At 34.0% G+C, this 27,834-nt stretch overlaps 1 protein-coding gene across 1 annotated transcript; it reads right to left on the bottom strand.

Annotated features, from left to right (window-relative positions):
- Nucleotides 1-637: 637 nt before the first annotated feature.
- Nucleotides 638-27,748, bottom strand: LOC133189662 (folliculin-interacting protein 1-like). The gene is made up of 40 exons (XM_061325061.1): nt 27,702-27,748; nt 27,287-27,448; nt 26,673-26,758; nt 26,510-26,563; nt 26,276-26,358; nt 25,533-25,782; nt 24,980-25,245; nt 24,160-24,273; nt 23,419-23,507; nt 23,232-23,288; nt 22,987-23,116; nt 20,847-20,947; nt 20,229-20,308; nt 20,043-20,113; nt 18,701-18,862; nt 17,843-17,898; nt 17,504-17,667; nt 16,273-16,373; nt 15,750-15,875; nt 15,576-15,604; nt 10,657-10,752; nt 6,744-6,858; nt 6,185-6,301; nt 5,907-6,007; nt 5,617-5,679; nt 5,435-5,523; nt 5,222-5,308; nt 4,901-5,058; nt 4,675-4,775; nt 4,440-4,560; nt 4,084-4,256; nt 3,814-3,931; nt 3,638-3,690; nt 2,569-3,546; nt 2,349-2,459; nt 2,042-2,207; nt 1,822-1,883; nt 1,589-1,721; nt 1,305-1,429; nt 638-1,192 (listed from the first exon to the last, which is right to left on the bottom strand). The coding sequence occupies exons 2-40, from the start codon at nt 27,436-27,438 to the stop codon at nt 1,114-1,116; spliced, it is 5,217 nt and encodes a 1,738-aa protein (XP_061181045.1). The 5' UTR covers nt 27,439-27,448; nt 27,702-27,748; the 3' UTR covers nt 638-1,113.
- Between the last annotated feature and the right edge of the window lie 86 nt (nt 27,749-27,834).

The raw sequence follows: 27,834 nt of genomic DNA, 5'->3' as shown, positions 1-27,834 counted from the left end.
CTTTCACCAGCAAATCCGGGGTGATCCACAGCACCAAATATACCTAATGGGAAATGGCTGGACCAAGAATCAAACCCAGAAGGCCAGAACTCTGCATTATTAAATCAGGTGTTCCAGACGTAGCCACCCTGGTCCACCCACACCAATATTCTCATAATGTTGGCCACAACACCTAACGTAACAGGAAATGAAAATTTTATGGCTGGAATGGGAATGGAATCCAGAATTCCTGCATAACTAGTCAGGTGCTCTAACCATTGAGCTACCAAAGCGGATACCAATGGTCCATACAGCCAAAATCACTACAGTATGATCAAACTTCACACATAAATCGCTCAATATGTCGATTCAATGATTTCACTAAAGTTGACCTTTGCTTAACCTTGGGTTAAATAATTTTTGCTGGTATGTCTGACATACTCCAATCAATATCCTCTTGCATGGCACATATGTAAACCTGGGTGATTTCTTTGAATCCCATGATCACAGTTCACTTAACTTTTGATATTGAGCTCCCAAATTAAACAGCTTGTCCTGCAGACAAAATATATGTATATAAATACTAGTAATTGGACCAAGGAATTCAAATTTCAAGTTTTTATTTGATACATAAATCTTGACATCAAAAAACACTGGCTCAGCTTTTAGCTCAATGTTTATTTGCATTTACACGTAAGTACAGATAACTGAATAGGCAGAAGCATGCAGGTTGCATCTACATGTATACAAGTTTAAATCAATAAATGAAGTTTCTGTGCTTAAATCAGTCCATAATTATTAAAACCTATCTGCTAAATTAAAGCTCAAAGGAAATTAATAATCCAAAAAAAAATATCACAAATTATTGGCAAAAAAGTCCCTGATTTACTAGTTTCTTTTTTTTTCTTCTACATCTTTTAAATAAAATTACATGTTCATTCCTATTATGTATATTTATTATGGCACCAGTATCATTAACTGAACACCCTTAAATTAAATAAAACTAATGATATATTAAATCTGGACACATCTGAGATCAGCTTCCTAGGAACTTGGGTTAAACCGATTCTGAATCACTCCTGCTGCCTGATATGTGGGGGGGGGGGGGGGGGTTTGGCATGGGTGGGGTCCTGATCACTGGTCTCCCAGGGTCAGTTGGGGGGAGTGTGTCCCTGCAATGGCCACCAGTAATGGCAAATCTCCATTATCAAACCTACAAATAATGGACATGTAAATTACGATAACATTCTGTTTACTGACTTTTCTTCCAACCTAAAGCATATTATATATTATACATGTAATGTAGAAAGTATCTTTATTCTTACCCGAGTAATTTGGTCATTTCCTTGATGTCACACTGACCCGGGGTTTTACTCTCTCTTAAGTACTCAGCCAGCATAATACTCTTAAAATAGATTTCCTGTAGCCTGTCTTCAAGATGCATTAAGCACTATAAATAAATACAAAAATCATTATCTATCCATTTTGACAAATGGTGCAAAAAAAATAATCTTGCGCCATCAGATACCTTATGTACATGATTTTTTCCTTTCCAAAACTGCAATTGTATGTCTTTTTACAAAAGATGAGATACATTTACGTGACTTACAAATTCGGAGCTCATTTTGAGGCGGTGTAGCTGTTGAACAGCATCCATCATATTGCACACAAGTTGGGAGGCCACCACACGATTAACTTTCGGAGGCTGGTCTGGTGACTTACTGCTGGTAATGTCCACAGACCTGAAAACACGCAACAATCATGTCATTCAAGGTTAACTAGGACTATTTTTCACAAATGATTATCTACATTTGATAAGTTTTGTTGACAATGACACGTTACCATTTGTCTGTGTCAGCTACTATAAACACGGCCTCTGTTATTGGCTCATCTAACACAGAGTGCTGCAAGAAAACAAAAACTTTGTAGACGATACAGTTTCATCCTACTGAAAAATCAATACAGGATTCTAGACATTGCACATTTTCATGTTTACAGATAGAAACTTAGACCTTTGTCTATGTCTATTTTCTTATTTTTATTAAACATCACAAAAACAGACCTGAGTTGCCATGTGGAGATCACGTATAAGTTTCTCTTTAAAGTTGTTGTCCGATGTACCATGCAGGACGAAATTAGATAAATAATGGTCAGAATACTCAGCAAGGAGTGACCGTCCAAAGTTCCTATCAAACATTTTAATGCTGCTATTCTTCTCACTACTAATGCTGAAAACACCAAAGATACATGGTTACAAAAATATCAAAACTTTTTTAAATCTAAGGACATTCTCCGATATTAATTGATGACACACTAGAAGAAAGATAATGCATGCAAGTGATGAAAACCTCATTACAATGTTGAATTACCTTGGCATTGGAAGTTCCTTGAAGTGAACAAGTGGATCCATGTGATCAAAATCAAAACTGCTCGTTGAGGAGAGATGACGGCGCCTGTTCAATTCTGTTGGCGTTACAGACCTGCAACAGAAATGTTCTGTTAGTACCATGTTTCATCAAGACCCAAACCCAAAAAATGTTGCCTTTTTTAAGTTGATACACATTCATATTATGAAGAATCAGTGCTAACCTGCAGCGACCGGGATTGTAGGTGGAGGGTTTGGAGAAATCTGAGCTCATCTGCCTGGAGAGAGGGGATAATTTGGGTCTGGCTGACTGTCCCACTGACCCAAGTCGCCTCTGATGTGTGTCATTGTCAGAGGATTCTGTTAAACATTCTAGTGACTGGGACATGACAATATCCCTCATTGCCGGGTGAATGACTCGCTTGTCTAGCGGCACATCATCTATTGTTTTTGTCACTATACTGTCATCCTCAAAATACTCATTAAACATACTATTACTTCTATCCGACAGAAACTGGTGTTTTATGTCAGCTGTTGATGGCTTCTTTTCCACCGTTATATCATTACTGTTACTAAACTTAGACGAAAGCACAGAACTAGATTTGGAAGGTTTGATGAGTTTCTCGTTCACATCACTAGTCCTACTAACTGCGGCTCTGTTCACATTCATAACATTTTCAACAGGAACATTTTCCACCACACAGTCTGTTGATAATCTACACCTGATCTTCTCACTCTCATCAGACTGTACGATGGAGCAGTATCCCTCATCCTGGTTCATCTCTGACGATTCCGTCTCGTTACTGTTCCTTTTTTCATGTGAGCTATGCTGACTGTGGACATCTAATTTCAGATCACCCCTATCAACACATTTTTTGATTTCTGCATTGTTTTGAACTTCAGGTGAACTAGTGTTAAATATCACAGAATTGCTTATATGACACCCTGTTTGTAATTTCTCGTCAGGGACCGAGGGAAACTTGAAACCCTCATGGACGGGAGTTTTATCTTCCTCTGGAGATTCCACACAAACATCTTCTAGAAATGACTCTAGTGTTCCGACTTCACCATTCTCATGGACATCACTACAGCGTATGAAGTAACTCAATATGTACAGAATTTTTTTGACAAGATCTGCCTTTTTTCCTACAATAATTGTCCTGGCTATTTTCAGTGGGTAGCCAATAGCACCATACATATCCCTGAAATCCAAGAAATGATGGATTAAAAAATAACAAATGCAAAGCATAATATCGGCAAAAAACGATGGCACTACTATCTACATGGACCTACCCTAACTGAGCCCAGAGTGGATTGTAAGGATGGGTCTTTGCTAATGTGTCCAACTGTAAAGAAAAATTCCAACTGGTATATACAAAGAGTTCACAGCTTCTTACTTCTTCATGTAATTAAAAAAGATGATATATTTATAGTGCTCTGTAACAATGTTCTTTACAAGAGATACATACCCATTTCGCAGAATGATTGTGGAGGTAGGTCTTGGAGGGAGTTCCCCCCGCTGGGGTTACTGTAGGAACCCATGCCAGATGATGTGTCAACACTGCTGTGACAAGGGTACTCATAAAACTGTAACAAGAAGGAGGTAACACCTTTAAAATCAAGAAAGTTAACACTCTCACTGTAAATCTGTTCATTACACAAAAATCTTGTGACGCAAATCAGTGAGTCACAAAATATTCAGCAAGAAAATAACTGTATTTTAGATCTTGATGACTTACAATTCATTATTTTTGCTGTCAAACTTGTTGATGAGTGTTACCAATTCCTTCATAAAATTCTCACAGATCTGGTAGCGGTAGCTGGGATGTGACATCATACTCTGCCACACAGGTTCACTCAACCGTGGAGAGGTGTATAAATCCATGATGTCACTTCGAAACATCTCCAAAGCCTTAAACCATAAAGTATAATTTGACATGATATTCTTCTCTTTCATTTATTTGCTCATTATTTGAATATCTTTTCTTTTTTGTCTGATAAAAGGATCTTTTTTTAATATATAAAATAGGGCTGATGATCAACACAAACTGTCAAACCAATTTTTTTAAACCACAGACATTCAGCAGTATCATACCTCCATGACGATATCCACAAACTTTTGTTTAGTGCTGTAGGCTTTTTCAACCTCCATTTTTAATCTTTCAAGGTGACCCTCTATCAGTGTTATATGGGAAAAGAAAAAATTCTGGAATAACCTGCAGAGAGAGAAAGAGAGAACAATTTTAAAAAAATAAAATAAAGATACCTTCATCATAATTAATTCAGTAAGTAAAATAAAATGTTTTCTCAGTAATTTTGATCAAACTCACAGGTTGTCGTCCTGATTCTGTTGCTCATCACCGCCAAACACAATGCCCAACGCGAGCTTACTTCTTCTTTTTCTACATCCTGGTTGAGGGCCTAATGAGGTCTGGAAATGGAAGGAAAAAATATCAATTAATCATTTACCAAATGTTCTCAAGAGTGTTCTTTAAACCAATTTTTTTACTTGTTAAGTACTATTTGTACAGTACAGATAACAGAAGAGACAGTTACATCTTGCACGACAAGATTGTCGTGGGAGTTGCGTTTCTTGATGCATCCCTCGATGGATGTGTGGACACTTCTCATCCATCTTCGGTGTAGACTGCTGTAACTACTAGCATTACTGCTGGGGGACGGGAATGGAGTCTGGAAACTCCCGCTAGACGTCACTAAAAGAAAAATACAACCTCAGATTTTACAAAAAAATCCAAATATTTAAGTTTAATATTTATTTATTTTATTTAATATTATTTAAGTTCTGCTTCAGATTTTTTCTCTCTTGATAAAAATTTGAAGTGCTCTATACTACTTATTTTCTTATTGACTGCTTACATGAAGCTAGGCCACTGTCTCTGTCATAAATATCAAAGGTGGCAATTCTGTCTCGTGAGGAGGGAACATCCACCGGGATACTCTGAGCTATAAATAAACATAATATAAAAGTCTACTTAATGTATTAATCCTTCCATTTAATTGTAAATCTATGCTGCTTAGACATTTAAATTAAGCATAGTGTAGAAAATCCTTCCTCTCTGACAGACTTACCAATACTGGGAGATTTCTCTGGGTGATAAATAAGTTTTGGGCTGGATTGATCCCCTTGACTTGGGGAGCTCTGATTAAAATCAAGGTCACTGAAAAAAAAAAACAAATGAAAAATGATATTAAATCTAACAGAAAAGAAACAGACAAACTGCATTCTTATAATTTACTGTGTAATTACATACCTGTTGAAGGACTCTTGTTTGGGGGCTGTTGGAATGAAAACTTTTGTCAGCAACATCCGTGACCTAAGAATAAATGAAATTAAAAGTAAACACTATACTTCAGATGTTCAGGAACTATTTGTAGTATGTTAACATGTATAAAATATTGTATTTTACAAAAAAAAAGTTGATGTCTGCATACACATGTAAGGTATTTGATAAAGAAGCTGGTGTATGTATAACATATATATCATTATTGTTGTTATGTTTCTCTTGTTTAGACTTGTTAATTAGGTAATACGTAACCTTACCACAAAAAATGCACTTTGAGTGAGCTCCCCTTCTGCGCCATTCCAACACTACCAAACACCACCTCCTCCAATGTCTTACAGTCAGAGCAAGGTTTTGTAAGCTACCAGATTAAAATGCCATTACAAGTATATCAATATCAATTAATGCAATGACTAAAATATATCCTAGATATAATCAATCCAATGTCTTACAGTCAAAGCATGGTTTTGTAAGCTAGTGGATTAAAACGTTAGTATCAATTAACATGATGCCTAGAACTGACTGACAGCGTCCTTACCTGGTACTTTGGCTGATAGCGTTGACAGGTTATCTCCCCTGTTGTAGTGGGACTTGCATTCACTGGGTTTTTCCTTCTGCATTTTGCACCTTTTTGGCACCTTGGATTCTGCTGCTGCTGATAAAAAAAATGTATTCTTATTGTTTTTCCATATTATACTTGCATGTACATGTATTTCACTTCAATTTATTTAGCCAAGAAATCAAATTCCTACAAGAGATGTTGTCTACCATTTGTTTTTAAAATTTCCTGGTTTGGCTGATGATGCGCTGTATAGTTTCTTTCTGTAGTATGAATATTGTAATGTACTTATTCAACTACTCGAATTACAGCCTTAATTTTTGCTGATCTAATTAGCTGTACTATTAAAACCATTGGATTTGAATGTTTTTTTTAAATGTTTAATTCATTTCCAAATTATAAAATGAAAAAATGGCCTCATAAAGTGCAGTACAACATTTCTCTAATTCTCTTACCTTATCTTCCCACCTGACAAAAGAGTTAGAGTCAAACAGAATAATACTCACTCAAAGTAAAACATTTCTCCAATTTCTCTTACCTTATCCTCCCACCTGACAACAGAGCTGGAGTCAAACAGAATGATGCGATTTCCATCCACCTCGCTGTAAATCAGCAGCCGAATCAGAGAGGGATCAAAATTAGGGGGCTTCCATCTGTGAAAAATAAAACGTGTTTTCATCAAAACTCATTATGCTTTATCAAAAAGTTAACACAGCATTAAATATGTTTTCATGTAACTAATGTTTTAACATGAATATACAGTACAATCTTTTTCTTTTTTGATTACATGGTGTTAAATTCATTTCTATGTACAAGTGCATTTAATGAATTTTTTAATATCAAAATACATTTTCATGGCATTGTCCCTTTGAATTTACCATGCAGCAACAAGATTTAAAATAATATACTTGAACTTGAACATGGGCCTGAATACTAACATTACTTATGAAACACCGATGTGATAAAAATACCTTACTAATTGTTTACATACAGTATCTGCCCACTGCCCTTCATTGATTGGCCGATTTAAAGCTTGATAACATGTTCAGGTAAAAGTTCTCTGTACTTTTAGTTATAATATAAAAACTTATCTCCGACATCTGTTTCATATCCTATGACTCCCTCATAACTGGTCTCCGAAAATATACAATTTTAGCCATTCTATCACTGATAAAGATTGCACGTCTTTGTTATTCTAAACAGGTTGTACTTTTTAGGTAAAAAAAAAAAATCCAACAGTACGACTGTCGTTGGAAATTGTTATTTTTTTTTATCTAATATCAGTCTAATAATAAACTTTGATACAAGACTTTGTCATAAATACAAGTTATTACATCAATTTTTATTGATACAGAAACCTGAAAATAAATGACCATAAATCAATATCTATGTGATGTTGTATATATTTTGATTATTTCTAACAAAGTTAGAAAAATATAAAAATATAAAATAAATGCTTTTATTTCATTCAAAAAAAAAAATTGTAGCATGTATGCCTTAACTTAATCTCTTGGTATGTATGAAAAGTTTATTTTTATCTTTTTGTTGAAATGGCTGAGGTTTATTTGCATGAATTAAGGATGTGCAGCAGGGGAAGAAGGAAGAAGAAGGTTAGATAAACGGATTGATGATGCTGTTAGATATTGGACTGGGGATGGGGTGAATGCTGTTAGATATTGGACTGGGGATGGGGTGAATGCTGTTAGATATTGGACTGGGGATGGGGTGAATGCTGTTAGATACTGGACTGGAGATGGGGTGAATGCCGTTAGATGAATGTCATTGTTGTGTTTCTATAGATGGTTGTGTACATAAAGGCATTAATGCTTACGCTCTCTGAAGTAGAACCTCATTTCTACCACTGATATGGTTATTTATCAATGCCCTTAATGAAAAATAAAACAAATTTATGACAATAAAATTAGTATTTATTTATTTATTTTATCAACAGGATTCTGATATTATGTTCTGTTCCTTTTAAATAATTTTGGGTGCCCATAGCAGAAAATCACAGAATGCTACAGGTTCCCTGATTAGATATACAGTAAGTTAAAGTCTAAATACTATTTCATCTAATGGCTTAATTGGCTTTCCAAAATGTTGAAATCTTAATTCCATCCTATGGCAGCACAAAGACAGTCCAGTGATTTAGAAGAGATGTATGAATATCAGCATTAACTAAGAGAATAATTGTCTTCTCTTTTTTATTTGCTAACATTAATTCTGATTTAACAGGTCGCAAACCGAGAGGGTTGAACAGTCGCAAAATTACAAACAAGATGGTTGTTCCCATTTTAATGCAATTTATGCATAGTTTATGATAGTTATTAAAATATCATTCTAATGCAATTTATGCATTTTTTTATGTTTACATCTTACTTAAGTTTGTTTACTTTCCTTTTTTTTTTTTTGCCATATGAAATATCTGATTATATATTTCATTAATTAAATTTAGACTTACACTAAATGATATTAATTGCCACTCAAATTGCATTAATACCAAGAGCTAGCCTAAGAGCCTAAGACTATTTTTCACAATAACTGCAGTACATGTACTATTCTTTTGCTGAGCAAGTTGATACAGTGTGGTGAAAAATAATGTTACAGCATTGTTAATTAGATGCTGTCACAATACAGTAATACAGTAGGTGTTTGCCTCTAAATGTACCCTTAGCTTCCTTGTACCTAAGTAGTGAAGAAGCCACAATTTTTTTCCATAATTTACATAAAGTGTGTATACATGTATCAAACTGAGCATGAAATGCACAGGTGAGCATGTGACCATAGGACTCTTATGTTCATATTTCAAATAATGAATTCATATACCATTCTGAAATTATATAAAATTATAAAAGACTGTGATGAAGTAAATTCTGATTTTAAGAGAGAGTTCCAGAAAAAAAAAATGTAAAGAAAAAAAGAGAAGAAAAAAAATCAGCCCAAATTGGAACATGAAAACCTAAATTTTTTTAACCCCATTTTGCCCCAAAGATGAAAATGAAAATTCTGAAACCTTATTGCACATCTTACAAAAGATGAAATGGATACTATGTAAAATATATGAGGAGTTCTGGGTATCAGGTTTTTGTAAAATGAAAAAGGCATTTTAATATGACCCTCATTTTGCCCACAGAGTGATAATGAAAATTCCTAAACCTTATTGCACATATACAGGACACCACCAAATACCTTCCAAAAGATGATTTGCAAAATGTAATGACACCATTTTTCGACCCCAGGGGTTAAAATGAAAACTCCAGAACCTTACTGCACATCTAAAGGACACCACCATTCATCTGGTGAAATAAGATTTGGTTACTGCGTAAAATGTAAGGAGTTTGGGAAATCAGGTTATTACAGAAAAAAGTTTTTTTCAACTGCCATTTGGCCCCCAAGATGAAAATGAAAACTCTGCAAGAGTAATTACAGGATGAAGAAAGTGTGACAGATAATATACACAAACTTTCTTTAGAAAGTGCAGGTATAATATCAATCTCCTATGCAGAGTTGTCATTCATTCTTTTCTCAGACACCTCTGCAATGGGCTCACCTCAAGATTTTTGACATAACGTAAAAAACATAATATTTCAAGGATTATTTCAAATTAAACTAATAGTTTTAGATCTATTTAGTAAATATCTTTCCTTAAGGACTATCATTAGCTTAGACATTTAATCATACTGAATTAAAACAAACGCACTATTTCTCGTGCTTATCACTGTGATATACGCGAGCCACGACAGAGGTGAATGTATGAGCCGATGGTAGAGAGTGGTATAATATATAATATCTGCCAACTAATATTTTGCCACACTATACTGGGTTGCCCTGCAAAAGAGTTAGTGAAAATAAGGGTTTATATAGACCTCCATGCACACTTTGGAGTCAGTATTACATTACAGGAACTGATAATTTACCTTTTCCTGAATATAGATTTGTTAGTGATCCACAAATCTGTCACATTAGTTCCACTGGTAATATTAGCTAAAAGTCCCATGGTTGGTAATAAAAATTAAAAATCACAAGATATACTCTTTAAGTTGGAATGAATTCTTTCATTCTGCAGTTCGTGGGCAGTGATGTGTAAACTATGTACAGGGTACATTGTGATCCATATTCATGTGAACTGGTCACATGCTTATCAGCTGGCCTGTAAACAATCAGCCCGCTGTTTACGTTACTCAACACACGCACTAATACACACCGAAAGATGAAGCTGCTTTCAAATACTTTCGATACTTCACGAAAATTTTGTGTTCATTTCCAGATTACCAGAGGATGATAATTTCATTGTAAAGAGAATTATAAACATAAAATGTAAACAATGTCCAATGACTCGTATAACACTGCTCCTTGACAAAGATTCACGAGGGAACTAAGTGACTTTTTGTTAGCCATTAAAAAAAATATGAAAATACGACTTCAAAATAAATAATTCTACAAATACTTACTCTTTTACTCTTTCTGAATATTTGCCGAAGAGCCCAGAATTTCTTCCTATTTTACGATTCTGAAAAATTTTAAGTAATGCCATATTTACTACGGGCCTCCATTACATTCATCACATGATTGTTGATAACATTGACTCTGTAAGATTCATTCCCATTGGCTTATCTTTGCCAGAAATGGAATTTGACATTCGGAACTTCTCTATCCTTCTCTAGCATAGAGTGATGAGGATTTCCCAATCTATTTTGAACCTACTTTCGGAATACTTTTCGCAATCTAATAATAGATATTACGCATATGTGGAGCTTCTTAAAAAAATTATCCATTGGACACCAATGCCCTGCTAGACTATAATATAATATTTATATATATAAATATATAGCTCTCAACACTTGATACCAGTATACAAAGAATATGGCTGAACAAGACATGCAGAATTAATGCCTATAACTTCTGAATCAGATATATTAAAATCATATTCATGCATTTTGTGAATTTAGTATTTAGAGTAAAGTTCTAGCTTTAATACTACTATAGAAATTTATGAAATTATGACAAAAAAAAACTTTTCTGTGGAAAATTTTCTCGGCACAAATTATTCTACTACTAAAAAAATAATGTCACAGTGGTATTGACTTGGGGTTCGAACCCTACGTTAGCAATAAAAATCCTGATCATATCATTTTCCTTCAAGACTAAACCACTACGCTACACAACTCCTGATAAATCAAGGCATTTCATATTTTTGTTTATTTACCAAACTAGAAATATGTCCATAGGATATGAATGCCTCATCCTGGGTATAAATATAGGATCTCCCATGATTTGTAGTTGGATATGATTTTTATCCAACGAGTTGTGTGTTTTTTATCCCCGAGCCTTGGCGAGGGGATAAAAACACACAACGAGTTGGACAAAAGTCATATCCAACTACAAATCATGGGAGATTCTTTTTATCCCATGTTTAATACTTCACAACCAATGTTTTACACTGTTTTATATAGGACTCCACTTTATTTTACTTCATCGCGCTAACGCAAAAACCATTGTGATGTCACAACTGTGGATTATGAAAAAATTATCCAATGAGTCATATCCACGGGATAAAGGGGTAAACATGGGATAAAAGTAATTAATGCAACATGAAAATGTGTCTCAGTGTATGAAATTTGATGAGAATATTTTGAATATAATTTCTTTAAAATTGAAATCCAAAACATTGGATATAGATGATAAGTTCTCACCAAATTATGTATACACTGTAAGTGCATAAGCTTACATAAAAATATCTAGGACACAGTTCAAAAGCTTCACTTACTTAAATTAGTATATAAAGTTTGATGAAAATATTAGAATTAGGGGACAACCATTTGAATTTTGGAAATAATCTGTCCTCAAAAATATTGGGAAAAAAATAAACTGTCCTTGACTGGCAAGTAATAAAATAATCCGTCTTTGACTGGTGCTGAAAATTATGCCACAGTTGAAAAGCTTTTATTAATGAGCATCAGTGTGTGAATTTTGATAATAATATTTTGTCAATGAATAGTTACTTTAACAAGAGGCCCATGGGCTACAACACTCACCTGAGTAACTTCGGCCCTGCTGTTCTTCACCAGATTTTCCCCCTTGTAATACCAATTGTGACCCCACTCGACCCCTGGGGGTTATGATTTGAACAATTTAGAATCTACACTGCCTCAGAAAGCTTCCACATAAGTTTCAGCTTTTCTGGCCCAGTGGTTCTTGAGAAGAAGATTTTTAAAGATTTTTCCTATATATTTCATTGTAAAAACTTGGATTCTCTATTGTAGCCCCACCCTATCCCCCAGGGGTCATGATTTGAACAATTTAGAATCTACACTACCCCAGGATGCTTCCACATAAGTTTCAGCTTTTCTGGCCTAGTGGTTCTTGAGAAGATTTTTTAATGACCCCACCCTATTTTGTCTTTTCTTGATTACCTCCCCTTGTAAAGGGACTATGCCCTTCATTTTAACAATTTAAATTTCATTTCACCCAAGGATGCTTTGTACCAACTTTGGTAAAAATTGGCCCAGTGGTTCTTGAGAAGTTGGAAATGTGAAAAGTTTACAGATGGATGGATGGACAGACGGACGGACTACGGGTGATCAGAAAAGCTCACTTGAGCTTTCAGCTCAGGTGAGCTAAAAATGAGCTAAACACAAAATTACGAACAGTATGGTCAAGGACACAGAGAAGGTCATGGTTAGAAAATTATGCCACAATTGAATAGTTCTCATCAAAATTTATCAGTTTTTGGTTAAATATCTTGAACAGTTTCTTTGAAATTGAGCTAATCACAAAGTGTGATGGACAGACAGAAATCTTCATATCTCTCAAACTGTCATGCAATAAATTATCATTCCAAATCAAGCCAAATTTTTAAAAATAAACAAACTCACTGCTCTCATATTCACTTTCATTTAATAGTCATCAGACATTTTACTGCAAGCTCTGTGCTTTTCTAACTGTTCATGGGGTTTTATTTATCAAGTAAAAGATATTAACTTGTTCTAAATGGGCATGAGGAATGTGGTACCATCCTTAGGCAGATTTTTATGTCTGTTAAGTATTCTCAATAAGAAAATGAGAGTTCTGAATTGGGGGAATATGATTTTTATGCCCCGCCATGAATATGGCCGGGGCATATAGTGTTTGTCATGTCCGTCTTCTGTCCTTTTGTCACACTTTGTGTTTAGCTCTGTTCAAAGCTCAGTTTCAAAGAAACTATGCAAGATATTTTTATCAAACTTCATATGCTGATAGATATTGATGAGAGCTATGCAACTGCATCAACAATTTTGACCTTGACCTTTCCTTTGACCTCACTTTTCTTAAATTAGTGTTTAGCTCAGTTTTAAAGATACCATTCAAGATAGTGTAATCAAACTTCATATGTTGATACATACTGATGTAAGCTATTCAACTGCATCAACATTTTTTGACCTTGACCTTTCTTTTGACCTTGACCTCACTTTTCTTAGTTAAGTTTTTAGCTCAGTTTTAAAGATACCATTCAAGATAGTGTTATCAAACTTCATATGCTGATAAATACTGATGAGAGCTATTCAACTGCATCAACATTTTTTGACCTTGACCTTTCCTTTGACCTCACTTTTCTTAAATTAGTGTCAAACTTCACATGCTGATACATACTGATGAGAGCTATTCAACTGCATCAATATTTTTTGACCTTGACCTTTCCTTTGACCTTGACCTCACTTTTCTTAAATTAGTGTTTAGCTCAATTTTGAAGAAACCATTTATAATATTTTTATCAAACTTCATATCTACTACATACTGATGTAACCTTTTCAACTGCATCAACAATTTTTGACCTTGACCTTTCCTTTGACCTTGACCTCACTTTTCTTAAATTAGTGTCATACTTCATATGTTGATACATACTGATGTAAGCTATTCAACTACATCAATATTTTTTCACATTGACCTTTCCTTTGACCTTGACCTCACTTTTCTTAAATTAGTGTCAAACTTCATATGCTGATATATACTGATGTAACCTGCATCAACATTTTCTACCTTGACCTTTCCTTTGACTTTAACTTCATTTATTTTAAATTAGTGTTTAGCTCAGTTTTAAATAAACCATTCAAAATATTTTTATCAAACTTAATATGCTGATACGTATTTATGAGAAATATTCAACTGCATCAAAAATGTTTGACCTTGAACTTTTCTGGGACCATGACCTCACTTTTCTTAAATTTGCATTTTGCTTAATTTTAAAGAAACCATTTAAGATATATTTATGTAAGCTTATGCACTTATACATAATTTGGTGAGAATTTATCATCTATATCAAACTTTTTAGATTTCAATTTTAAAGAAACTATTCAAGATATTCTCTTCAAATTTCATACACTAATACAAATTTTCATGTTGCATTACTAATATACCCTCGATCAGGCATTCATGTCCTATGGACAGATTTCTAGTTCTCTCTGGGATGCTCAATGTCATTCTTTTTGTCATACGAGTGTCTAGACCAGTCAGATAATGCAATTTACAGAATTACTTTAATGAGGTATGATAATAGTGGAAGGCTTCAAATTTAGACCTGTACTTGACATCAGCAGATAACTGTGACACAGTACCTCAGCCTGTCAGGTCTCATCTGGGACTGGACTGGGTTGCTCAAAACCTTTGCAAAGGTTAAACCATTTGTTAAAGCCCTTGTTCACTGGTAAAAATTTGACAGAGATAACATGTGAGCAACTCAGTCCTGATCTCTATTTAGTTTCGAAGGATTTCCAAAGCTGGTAAACATAAACTGTAGCTTCAGACTTTAAGAAAACCTTTTTTTTCCTTTCATTTTAGGCCATTATTACATCCCATTTCTCCAATTTGTAGAGCTGAGAATTTTGGGAATCCAAATGCAAGTTGGAAGGCAGAGCAGGATCAGCAATAAAAGTTTTAGAAAAACATATTTGATCAATCATAGCCATGTTAAATCTTGGATAATGTGTTGCACGAATTTAGTGGTGGACTTAAACTACACCAACTTGCATGACAGGTTATCGAGTTTGTGAAACACAACTAAACTCTTCATAAATGATCCTGATAAAATTTTTATTAAAGAATTATTATTGTTGAATGAATCCAAGGAATTTTTTGAAAATACGGAACGTTTGTCAGTTTGACCCTGTGTAAATAATCAAGCTGACGTGACATCATTTTCCTTTTCCCTTTTTTATATAAAGTGATCACGTGAAATCAAGTATAGTATGTTACTGGCCCTGTCGATTAAATGGTTTCTCTTGGTAACTTTTCAAAAACTGACAAAAATTCAGAGAAACACTTTCCCTGGTTTTATTATTATATACATTTAATACAATGTATTTCAAAACATCCAATTTCTTTGCATTAAAAATACTTTACAGCATCCCCTTCTATTGCCAAGTCCTACATGAATCAAATTAAAAAAACAGTCATATTTTCCATAGGATAATGTGGGCATTTTCATTTATTTCTCAGACTGATCTTGACCACATGATTTTCACTTAAATGGTAACTGTTTGAACCTGTCACTCAAAATAAATCAGGTTTATTTTCGATTACTGGTACTTCCAAATGTCTTATCCCATTCCAAATACAGGTCCAAGTCTTTTTCAGAAACACTGGCTCTAACCTGATGAAAGGCTGCTTCAAAATCTTCATACAGAATAGGTCGAACCTGAAAGTTATCATGATAAATATAATAAGTCTACAGCTTATCAGTCATTTCTCTAACAAGATGAGGTAAAGTAGAGCCCACTGATCAGTAGAAAATACACTTACTACTCTACTAACCAAAGGTTTCCATTAAAAATGTCCATGGTACAACACTGATGTCTGCACACCTCCTTTTTATTAACTATTGGACCAATCAATGTAAAACAAGTAATTATTCACCTAATTACAGGCTTTAGTCATCCTACCCTGATAGATTTGATCATTTAATCAAGAAACAAAGAACCATGCAACAAGTGCATTGTTTCAGATTGCCTTGGGCACACAAGCACTCCCTCGTCAAGCCATGCAAAAACCCTTACATGGAAATAAAGTGTTCTGAATGCCTTTATTTTATATACCTGCTCCGCAGTAATGTTTTCAATGTCCCCAAATGCCATGGATCTGATGGGACCCAGAGCTGCCTCCTTACATAGATAGGACATATCTGACCCCGAGTATCCTGTAAATACACAAATTATTGTATTCTCTAATCACTATAGCACACCTTTTTTTCAGACTGTGGTAAAACATTTTAAAACTTTTAATTATGCAGAGTGGGTACGCAAAAAATTAGCTTTTACTGCTTAAACAAAAAAATAACTGCCAAGCAAGATTGGTAAACTAAAGAACATCATTAATTTTATATATAATTACTGTAAAAGCAGAAATATTCATTGGGGATAAAATTTTGTTGTTAACAATTATCAACGAAATTTAATCCCACACAAAATCTTTATATGACTATATAATGAGTAGGGTTTCTTTCGAAACAATGATATTTAATGCTGACGAAAGCATTTTAGATGACAAATCAACGAAATTTTAGCCCCACGCTAAACATGCTTCTACAGTATATATATATAATGAGGTTTTACAAATGCCCAAGATCCTAAAAATATTTTTCCCCAGTGTTACTACAGCCTACTCCACTTATATTGAAATCACTTAGTTTGAAATATTCCTTATTTTGAAGTAAATTATCAGTCCACGGACCTGATAATGAGTTGTTTTTATAATGGTTATAATGAAGTCCTCCTAGCCAGTTGTTATCATGATTGGTGACATCATAATTATACAAGTAGATTTTACTTTTTTGACAAATGTTTAAAATAATATTATTTAAAGTTGAATACATATTATAATTAATGTAAGAGTTCAAAAAAAGTAATAATCAGTTGATATCATCATTTTGTTGACATGAAAAAAAGGTATATAACACCTGCTTCAAAAAAAAAAAAAAACTGCCTGCCGCATTGAATTTTGAAATTTTTGACCTGAGAAACTATTAATTTTTATTGGCCTTACCGATAAAGAATAAAATCAAGAAATTATACAGAGTTTGAAAAATGTTGGACTTTTTACAAATGAACAAAGTGTCATAAATTTAGCTGTGTAATTAATTCTGATTTATCTACGTGTTTTAGATCAGGATTAGGATTTAAAGTTTTCAAAGGCCAATTTTGTTTATTTTGAACTTTGGTTACATTGAAAAAAATTGTTGGTTCAATTTCAATACATGTATATCCGAAGTAGGCTGTATTATTATAAATAAAAATCCAACAAAATGGATATCATTTCTTTCTCCCAGACCTTCAGACTGCTGTTGAATGGTGTCTAACTCGGCCGCTGTCAGCTGATATTTCTGCTGGGACAGAAGATTCAGGACAATCTGTTTACGAGCTTCACCTTCTGGAAGGGGGATGTAAAGTCTCTTCACAAATCTTCGTCTGGCAGCTTCATCTATTTCCTGGGGCCTGATCGAAGAAAACTTCAATTACAGATCAAATATTGAATGTGCAATCCACATGTACAAATGCAAACTCTCTCCATTTTATTCTACATTTACCAATAATTTAAGTTTTGAAGCTGGATCAGGAACTGAGAGTGAAAGAGTTTACTGGATTATTTACACATCAAATTTTTCCTGACCTGTTGGTAGCTCCTATGACTAGAATTCTTTCATCAGACAGCGTGGCAGCTCCATCCTATAATTACATTTACACATTATACAACACAAGAACTAGAACAAACACTTTTGTTACATTAAGTAGACCTGAGACATCATGAGGCACAAATTCATAACTTTTCAACAATAAGGATATAATATTGGTGTCCACCCGTAAACAAAGTGCCCTCATTGTTTGGCAAACATATTTGCAAGTTGTTATGCAAAGCTGATTTTTGTTGCAGGACATTTTTTTTCCTAGTACAGGTTACCAGTATTGGTAGAGGTGACATAACTGTGCATTCAGGGCTCTACATTAACGGTTTTTCTTACATGTCCACTTGGACAAGTGACTATGAAATTTACTTTTCCGAAAAGTTCCGAACATTACTTTTACTTGTCTGAAAATATTTCAATAAAGAACTATTTGACAACTTGAAAAGACCCTTTTCAATCTATAATATATTCACTGAATCTGTTATTTGAGTTTTTGAAACATATTGCAAGTTATCCTGTCCTAAGTAGCAGTAAATGCTATATAAAATATACATGTACTATAAAAATAGCAACAAAAAGAAATACATCAAACATCTATTTGCCATCTTTCTCTAATTCTTTTTATTAACCTTGTTTTCCCATGTTACAGCTTTCCTACCAGATACTGAAAACCCAGATTTCATTAGATCCATGCAACTAATCAAAGTTCAACATTTCAACTTCAAAAAAAAAATTTACAGACAAATCACTTGACTATAAATGCCCTGCAATATTCACTTGTTCATGAAAAATTATCACTGAAACTGGACAAGAGAACAAACGTTAATGTTGAGCTCTGGCATTACCAGTTGTATCAGGAACTCTGTTTTGATTCTGCGGGAGGCCTCGTGTTCACCGTCCGACCTCTGGGACAACAAGGAATCCACTTCATCAATAAACACAACAGCCGGCTGGTGACAGCGTGCCACAGCAAACATCGCTCGCACCATCTTCTCCCCCTCTCCTACCTGACAAACCAGAAATAGCACAGTCAGCATTATTAAGTGTAATATCCCTCATTGTTAACAAACTTTTAAAAGTAAAGATGATTTGTGAACTCAGAAAAAAGACTGAATATTAACTAATTTGTTGTTGCTGAGGTTAATGTTGATGGTATCATGTTTGAGAAATGAATAAACTACTTTCAATTGAAACGATCAGTAATACATAAAAATGTATACATGTATATGGTTTCATTAATTTTTGTGGGGAATAAATTTTGAGGTTTTTGCTAAAAAGAAAACATTTTCATTGATATTTATATTTGTGAACAGCTACCATTTCCTGTCCTATAATTAGTAATATTTATCGTTTGTTGTTCATTTAATTTTGTTGTCTAGTTTTATCATGAAAACAAGGAAAATTGTTGTTCAACAAAATAAAAGTCTAACGAGACTGCAGCTCTGCAGATTTGTACTAAGAACAAAGTACTGGGATTTGAAACTATGAACAACGTATAGCAATACATAATGATCCTTGGTTTAGTCTCTACGTGTGGCAAGTTTTATAGCAATCTGACTAAAACTTCATAGAAAATATTTATTTTTAGTAACCATGGCAAAACCAAAATTGACATCAATGAACAGAATTATTTACCACGGTATAGTCTAACTTGTGTAAAAATTTTTTTTAGAAATCAGACCAGACCTATACAAAACGTAAAAGAATTTCACAGAAATTTTTATTTTGGTAACTCATTGAAATCAAACACCGATGTAGAGAATTAAGTATTTTAGTGAGGTCTGCTTGTGTACAAAATTTTATTGAAATAAGACCAAAACTGTAGGAGGAGTAGCGTCTTTGAAAGAATTTCACAAGAATTTCTGGTTTTAGTAACTACGGCAACACTGTTCACAAATACATGTATAACAAAAATTGATATATGGAATTATTTATCTTAGTGTAGTCTTCTTGTGCACAAAGTGACATTGAAACGAACTAAAACTGTAGGAGGAGTAGCAATTTGAAAATTGTTTACAGGCAGACAACACACCTTACTACAGTATATGGCAATAACAACAGTTTTATGAAATAAAAAATGAGCACTTCAAACTAGAAGCTAACATAAAGATTAGAATAAAAAAAATTGATAAAACTGAGGAACAGATTTAAAGCATTTGATAATTTCAGATGTTGTGCATTGTTTACCCATTTAGAGGTCAAGGAGGAGGCACTGATGCTGAAGAATGTAGATTTGGACTGACTTGCAATGCATTTACCTGAAAATCAACAACACAATTTCATTATTAAAGCATTAATTAAGTGTTCAAGTTTAAAAACCACACACTGAATTAGATATTTAGAAATTATCATGTAAGAATGAATTACACTTACCTATCAGAGTTTTGCCAGTGCCAGGTGGCCCAAATAATAGTAGACCCTTTGGTGGACCTCTAAGACCAGTAAAAATATCACTGAAAGAGTAAAGACCAATCAAATCAAGTACAGACACAAGACACACAACATTCTTTGTAAACTGTAGGGGTTATCTGTGACTTGATGCTTAAATGCCTCCCAAACACAAAACAACTACCTGCCCCAAGACCATAAACTGAGAACAGACTTAAGTCAAAATTTCAAACCAGTATAACTTTTGAAATAATTTTGATACTGAAACAAAATTTTCGTCATATATTTGAACTTAAATGTTATATAAAATTGCAAATTTTTAAGCAAATACATCAAAGAAAACTCAAGATACACATGTATTAAAAATCAAAACTTTGACTTTAGTCTATTTTCAGTTTATGGTCTTGGGGCCCTGTATTGGTTAACCGCATTCAGGTACATGTAAATATTCTTAAAATGTTTCAAATTGCCTGCATTAACTTCAGTTAAGGGATATATATATTAACATTTTAAACAATGTCTGGTATATCTCAACTGATACAAATTTGGTTGTATTAATTTCTGTAAATTAGAATTGCATGTGTTTCCATTTCTGACACCTACGGTCTTAACATTGGCCACACCACAATTTCTTTGATGGTCTTCTTGGCAAACTCCAGGCCAGCTACATCATCCCAGGACAGCTGTGGGCCATTATCCATTATCTGGATCAAAGAAGATATCCAATGTAATGGAGTGTCATATCTAGTACATTGTACATGAATTTCCTCATTGGTCAGAGGGGTGTAAACATTTTTCATATATGTATAGGTAAAATAGAAGCATTCATGTCCCTACTCCTCCAAGAAAATTTTCAATAAGTTTTCACTTTTGGAAACTGAAAATGTTTTAATGATTATCCAATTATGACAAATTGAGCATAATGCACTGTTAGTATTTAATTCACTCTACTTAAAGACCCAATTTTTTTACCGTACGGTTACCTGAGGAGGGGGAGTGGTTTAAGAAGTACTGGTGTTATTTACCTGGAGAGCCCCAATACTCAAGATGTCAAAAATCCCTATACACGCTGCATTACACAGGAAGTCCGGCTTTTGGTAATCAGGGTCAACATTACGCATTTTGTGCATAATTTTGAGTGAAAATATTTAAAATAAATTAGGTACTGAAATATAAAATTTGTAGACTTATAGCGTTTTCGTCGTTATCTTTTGAATAAAAAAAATTAAGAAGACATATCTTTTTTAAAAATCGTAAAATTAATAATAATTAAAAAAAACGGGTGAAAACTACAAAGCAATCAAGTATCACTAACAAAAGGTATGGAAAACGAACTTCTGGCATTTGTTGAGGTACCGTGGGTAGAGAATTGTCAAATTTAGAAGCATATTTATGTCCAATATTAGAAAAAAAGTCATTGAATTTATTTGCGATTTCTTGGGGGCAAGTTATTGTTTCACCGTCGACTTCTAAGTGTGTTGTTGTAGATTTGGTTTGTTTTGAGGGAAGAAATTCCTTTATACGGTCCCACATATTCTTGGGCTTAGCGTGTGCCTGTTCAATTACCTCTTTTACAAATTCGCATTTGGCTTCGTTGATCTGGATTCCAACTCGGTTACGTGCCGCTTTGTAAGCATTCCAATCCGCATTGGATTTGGATTTGAGTGCTTTCCGATGTAGAAAGTCACGTATTCTCATTTCTGATCAAATATTGTCATTAATCGCCAATAAAAGAAATTATTATAAAATATTAAGTGTGAATATTAAAATAAAAAGATTCCACTTATTGTGTGAACATTTATCACATCGGAATATTATTTACTTTTCTGGCGAACGATTGTGTCCAAATATTAGCCATTTCCAAGGGTCCGTGTTCTTATGCCCTGTTTACAGATTTGGACATAAAAAGAATCTTTCGTAATTCATGGCGTTAGATACAAGATACTTTATTTATATTAGTATAAATATCTTTCCTTATTTAATCCATTGCATTTTGTTATAATTTTCAATGGTGGGGGAGGGGGTCGATTGTTTCTAATTACGGCGAATTGAGTTTCTGTGTAGCCAAGTGCAAGGTCGACAAGTGCATTACGTACATTCTTAAAATCAAGGCACAGGTTGAATAAGGGGCTCGGAAGAATTATCGGTCTGTGTTACTACAGAAACTTCTTCTCTCTCTCCGGATCTCAGTTACTGAAAGAAGAGAGGGCTTGAATATCCGCTAATTTTTCTTCAAAAAGTTCTACAGTTATTTCGGACGTCATACCGCTAACAAGTACAAAACAGCAGTGGAGATTGAAAAAAAAATCACGAAGTCACTGTTTAATTATCTACTCTCAATTATTTTTTAAAAATAAACAACCAATATAACAGCGACATGATTTTTTTAACCATAGTGTATACAAAGCGACCATTCATGCGGCACATGAAAGCGTTTGACGCGTGACTAGGTAATTGATTTCAAAACATGCAAACTCAGATTATCAGGTAGCCCACGTAGCTGGCCCGTCAATCAAATCAGAAGCTATTGTTTTTTTAATGATTGACAGGCGGTATATTATTGATCTTGAATTAGGTAGATTTTGGGGGCGTTAACATAAAATTGGGTGTTTAATCCAGAGTTCATTAATCTGCACTTCTTGTGAAAATTGTTAAATTTGTTTTAAACAAGAATTCATGCTTTTTACAATACATTGTATAAACAAACTATTTTTATCTATTTAGTAAACATTTTACAGATTACCTCATTCATAATAAGTTCTATCATTTTGGGCTCTATTCCTTTCAGTCGTTCATCTGTCACTTCTTCATTCTTCTCTCCGTTCTTACCAAGGACAGATCTCGTGATGGCCTTTATTCCAACATCCTCATTCCTGGTATCAAAAAATTCATTATTTCTAAGAAACCTTTACTAAGGATGTTTTTTTTCTTTTCAAGTCAAATCTTTACTTTAGTCAACAGACTTGTAGTAAGAAATTAGACACCTACTCTTCATTTTCTTCTCTGTTCATCACTGGAGGAACAAATTTACTGCTTGTGCCTCGTCTGAAAATAATCCACACATTAAATTTCTTACACAAAAGTAAAAAGTTCATAATGTGCTATATTATCAACTCAAAGAATTTTTGAAATTCATTTGATTATTAAGGATTTCCTTTTTGTAGAGTGATCTGACCTAGGTCCTAGAGACTTTTTGGTGGCCCCGTAGGAAGCAGTGGATACTTGACCACGCCCTCTGCCATATTTTTTCTGGTTATCAATATTCTGTTGAAATGGACATATAGATTTTAGGAATGACTCTAATTCTTGGCCAAATTATTCAAGTATAACCTGGTTTGGGTCAGTTTACGCTTTATAATCCACAAAGCTGATTATAAAAGAGCGTAAACTGACCCAAACCAGGTTATACTCGAATAATTTGGCCAAGAATTAGAGTCATTCCTTATAATTTAATTTTAAAATCATTAAACAACTGTTGTTGTAAAATTTCGTTGCTTTTTATTTGTTCAAATTTGCTGCTCAATAATACATAATACAACCGTAGTAACAGAAGTGATGGGAAGCGAGGGGAGGTAAAAACTGATACATAGTCCTAGCAGCCATGTTGTTTGTTTACATGTGGTAAGATCCGAGTTACTGTTTGAAGTTAAAGGTACATTTATTAAATCTGGAATTTTCCATGAATCCTGAGGACTGGAAATGAGAGGATTGCATAGATACAGACGATTCAGCTGGTTGTCAGGGGGTGTGTCCCCATACCAAACCAGGTTATACAGAAATAATTTGTGTTCCTTTTTGGATATAAACCAATCAGAGGCTAGAATACAAACAAAATTAAATTATTTCTAATTGCCATGGATAATCAAAATAAGCCAAATTCTTTTAAACAGAAGTGTTTTCAATAGAAAGTGCTTACTAGTTGTTCTTTGGCTGTTCTAAAAGGGCCAGAAAAATTAGGTAGATTGTTTTGTTCCACACCACCATATCTTTCATCCTCATCTTCCATAAATGGCCTCTTCAGGGAGACAGCCTTATATAAACAGAAAGAAGCAAGAATTCCTTCGTATTTACTTAGGTGCATTGAAGAGAGAACAGACTTAAACTTACTGATTTTTAAGAAAATTAGTTTTTAAGCAAAGTTCAATACTATTTTGCAAGAGCACTTGAGCAACTAATGTCCATAAACCATTCTCCTGTGTACAGGGAAATTTAGTTCAGTTTCGTTTTTGTCCAGACACATTAGAAAATCAGTCTGCTCCATTATGAATTCACCAACAGAACGTTTTGGGGGTTAAATGTAACAGTATACAGTACAAGTAAGGGTGAAAACTGTTCAGTTTAACATATCCCAGTGTTCAGTATAACATATTCTAGTATACAGTATAACATATTCCAGTGTTCAGTATAACATATCTCAGTGTTCAGTGTACCATATCCCAGTGTTCAGTATAACATATCCCAGTGTTCAGTATAACATCCTAGTATACAGTATAACATCCTAGTATACAGTATAACATATCCCAGTGTTCAGTATAACGTATCCCAGTGTTTAGTATAACATCCTAGTATACAGTATAACATATCCCAGTGTTCAGTATAACATATCCCAGTGTTCAGTGTAACATCCTAGTATACAGTATAACATATCCCAGTGTTCAGTATAACATATCCCAGTGTTCAGTATAACACCCTAGTATACAGTACATAGGATAACAAATGCAGTCCATTTTACCTACCTCCTCTCTCATGTTTCTGTTCTGGAATGGCCTCTCTTCTCCAAATTGTCTTCCAAGAGGCTGGGTATTTTCTATCTCTCCGTACATCTTCCCCCCATTTCCGAACAGCGGTTTTCTGTTCGCAAACTGTCTAGTACTGTTTCCAAACATTTTGACATTGTCTTGAGTGGTCTGACCTCTGGCAATCCCTACTGACAATGAACTACTGCTAGAAGTATCAGGTCTGCCCTGGGCTTGATAAAAGTTTCCATTCACCTGATTGTGCACTAGACAGAATAATTTCATTATGGCACATCTCATTTGTTATTTTACTTATTGTAAATGTTTGTGACTACATTTATTTACTTACATTTTTAATATTCATATATTTTAAATACTATAAACATTCTTATGTCTATTATTTTTCTTTCTGTATGTTAGCATTTTATATGTTTTATCATTATTCTGCAACAAAATGCCATTAAATGCCCCATGTTATTGTTGTCTGTTCTATCAATAGAAATACACACTATATAAACATGAAGTTGGAAAACAAGCAAGCAAAACTCTATACCTCTGTGCCCCTCTGTATTTTTATTAGTTGTAGAATGATGTCCTTTCCAGCTCTCTGTGGTACTGTGGCTGCTATTAGAAACACTGCTTAAGACTCCATTGGATCCTTGTCCACCTCCACTGGACATCGACAATGTCGACCTTCCCTGATTTTTTAGGGAAGCCACAGCACTAGAATCTATGATCGTGTTCTTAGATTTCATTATGACCTGTGACTGCTTGCTCTCTGGCAGTAACTGCTCATTCTTAGACTAAATCATAAACAAGTAGAACTTTTGTACACAATATTCAAACTTAAAGGTTTATTTCTAAAAAAAATTTATTACACTGAAATTAGGTCCAAAAATTTGATTTCCACGATACATAACAAGAATAAAATGAATTCCACGGTGATCAATGTTTGTTAAGCTTTGTTAACTACATAATATGTAGTTTGTAAACTAAATAATAAGTTGTTAACAAAGCTAAAAGTTGGTTTAAATTAATATTAACTCTTTAATAGAGAAAATTTACATATAACCTATGAACTGCATTTTTTTTTCACCATTAGATGAACATGTTTTACAAAACTGACCTTGACATTGCCTAGTTAAGTCTTGTAGCACTGGTCTAGGTATTTTTTGTTACACTGACCCTGATTTCAGCTATTGACTAGATAAGTCTTGTAAAATGACCTTGAAATTGACTAGGTAAGTCTTGTAACACTGACCTTGACATTGGCTAGGTAAGTCTTGTAACACTGACCTTGACATTGGCTAGGTATGTCTTGTAACAGTCCATTTCTTTGATTTTCTCCAGGGACAGAGAACTCCTCCATTTCTGGCTTTCTACATATGAAATAAAATATTTCAGATCAAAGATTCCTGAACTAGAGAATACATTTGTTATTAGTTTTGCAAGTCCTCATGCAAATAAATTTATTTAAGAGTGTTTATTTCAAACCTGAGATGTAAACAAATTATGAGCATATGTTCTTACCATTTCTGTATTTACTGCAGATTGATAATGCCCCCTCAGCAAAGTTGTTTAAGCCTACAAATAAAACATTCTTCAAGATATGGCCTTTGCACAGTACTTGAGGATAAAATCATTAGACTGATAAGATACAAAATGTGCGTATTAATTCAGCTGAGACTGTTACCTTGTTCTGTGTTATGTGTATCCACGATGGCTGTATATGGTTTCCAATACTCTTTTCTAAGAAGTTCATGGCTGTCACTGGGAAGCCTTAATTAATGAAAACACATTGAATCTTAAGGACTCTCTACACACTAAGATATGCATGGGGGATATACAGAAAATTATATAATATAAAAGTGTGAAATATTAAGTTTATCTATTTTATTTTCAACACAAGGAACCAGGCATTTACCACCTGGAAAAAATTCAACAAAGAAAGAAATCACTTACTTACTTAAATGGGGAAAATATGTGCTACACTTCAACTTTTATTTATTTATTTTTTTTTTTTTTAGAATTCTTCAGGTGAGTAAAAATGCTGAAAATGTTATATCTCGGGATATACAGGTACACATATTTAGTACCGCAATACAATTTTTTGGTGTACTGCCATATACCGATGTATCATTATTCCCTCATTCATTTCACTCAAACACTTTAGTTACAGTAGATTAAAATGCATGAAATTCACTCTAAAATGAGTACTGAAAGATAAATAAAAGTAAGTAGACTTGAGCACCAAATGAGATTTTAACTGCTAAATAGTTGGGCTTACCCAACCTCTAAATAGCATACCTCCCATGCCTCTGTGCAAGTTGAAGTTGTCCCATGAGACTGCGATATATGTCAGCTTTCTCTGCTGGTGTGCCATTTCTCAGTTTATCAGACATAAACAACGTCTGATATTGGTTTAAAAACTGCTTGTCATATTCATCTTTCACATTCATTTTGATTTACCTAAAGGATCAAAGCTAACCAATGAGTACAGATATTAGCTAACAGATATATTTATTTAGACAGGTTTGCAGACATGTTAAAAATGGGCAGTCCAGTGATCCTGTCAGCCCTTTTTGACTAAGGGCCTTAGTATTAAAATCCAAAGACCTAACAATCACTGAATCGGTCCATCATTCTCTCAATGACCTGACAAAGCCAGATCTACCCAACAGTTCACGAAGAAAGTTATCCTTACGAATACAAAAACACTTACTGTTAAACTAAATGAGTTTTCATCTCAGACTGCATCGACTGTCATCTGGTATCTCCGATGAGGATACTTTCGGTTTCCCGCCAAACGATAAATCTCGATCCCGATTTATTAATGTATTCAGTAATGTAAAACT

The sequence above is a fragment of the Saccostrea echinata genome, unplaced genomic scaffold, assembly GCF_033153115.1.
Source record: "Saccostrea echinata isolate AGI-Se365-2 ecotype Australia unplaced genomic scaffold, CSIRO_AGI_Sech_v1 ptg000019l, whole genome shotgun sequence".
Taxonomy (NCBI): Eukaryota; Metazoa; Mollusca; class Bivalvia; order Ostreida; family Ostreidae; genus Saccostrea; species Saccostrea echinata.
This window is presented reverse-complemented; position numbering and strand designations above follow the sequence as displayed.

What these genes read in the sequence shown, in the direction of transcription:
- LOC133189662 (XM_061325061.1), bottom strand. Translation starts at nt 27,438, where the DNA reads ATGAATGTGAAAGATGAATATGACAAGCAGTTTTTAAACCAATATCAG. An exon ending in CATACCTAGCCAATGTCAAG is followed by an intron (nt 25,783 to 26,275) that starts GTCAGTGTTACA and finishes TTTATGATTTAG; the next exon opens with TCTAAGAATGAGCAGTTACT. An exon ending in TCAAAATGAGCTCCGAATTT is followed by an intron (nt 1,430 to 1,588) that starts GTAAGTCACGTA and finishes ATTTATTTATAG; the next exon opens with TGCTTAATGCATCTTGAAGA.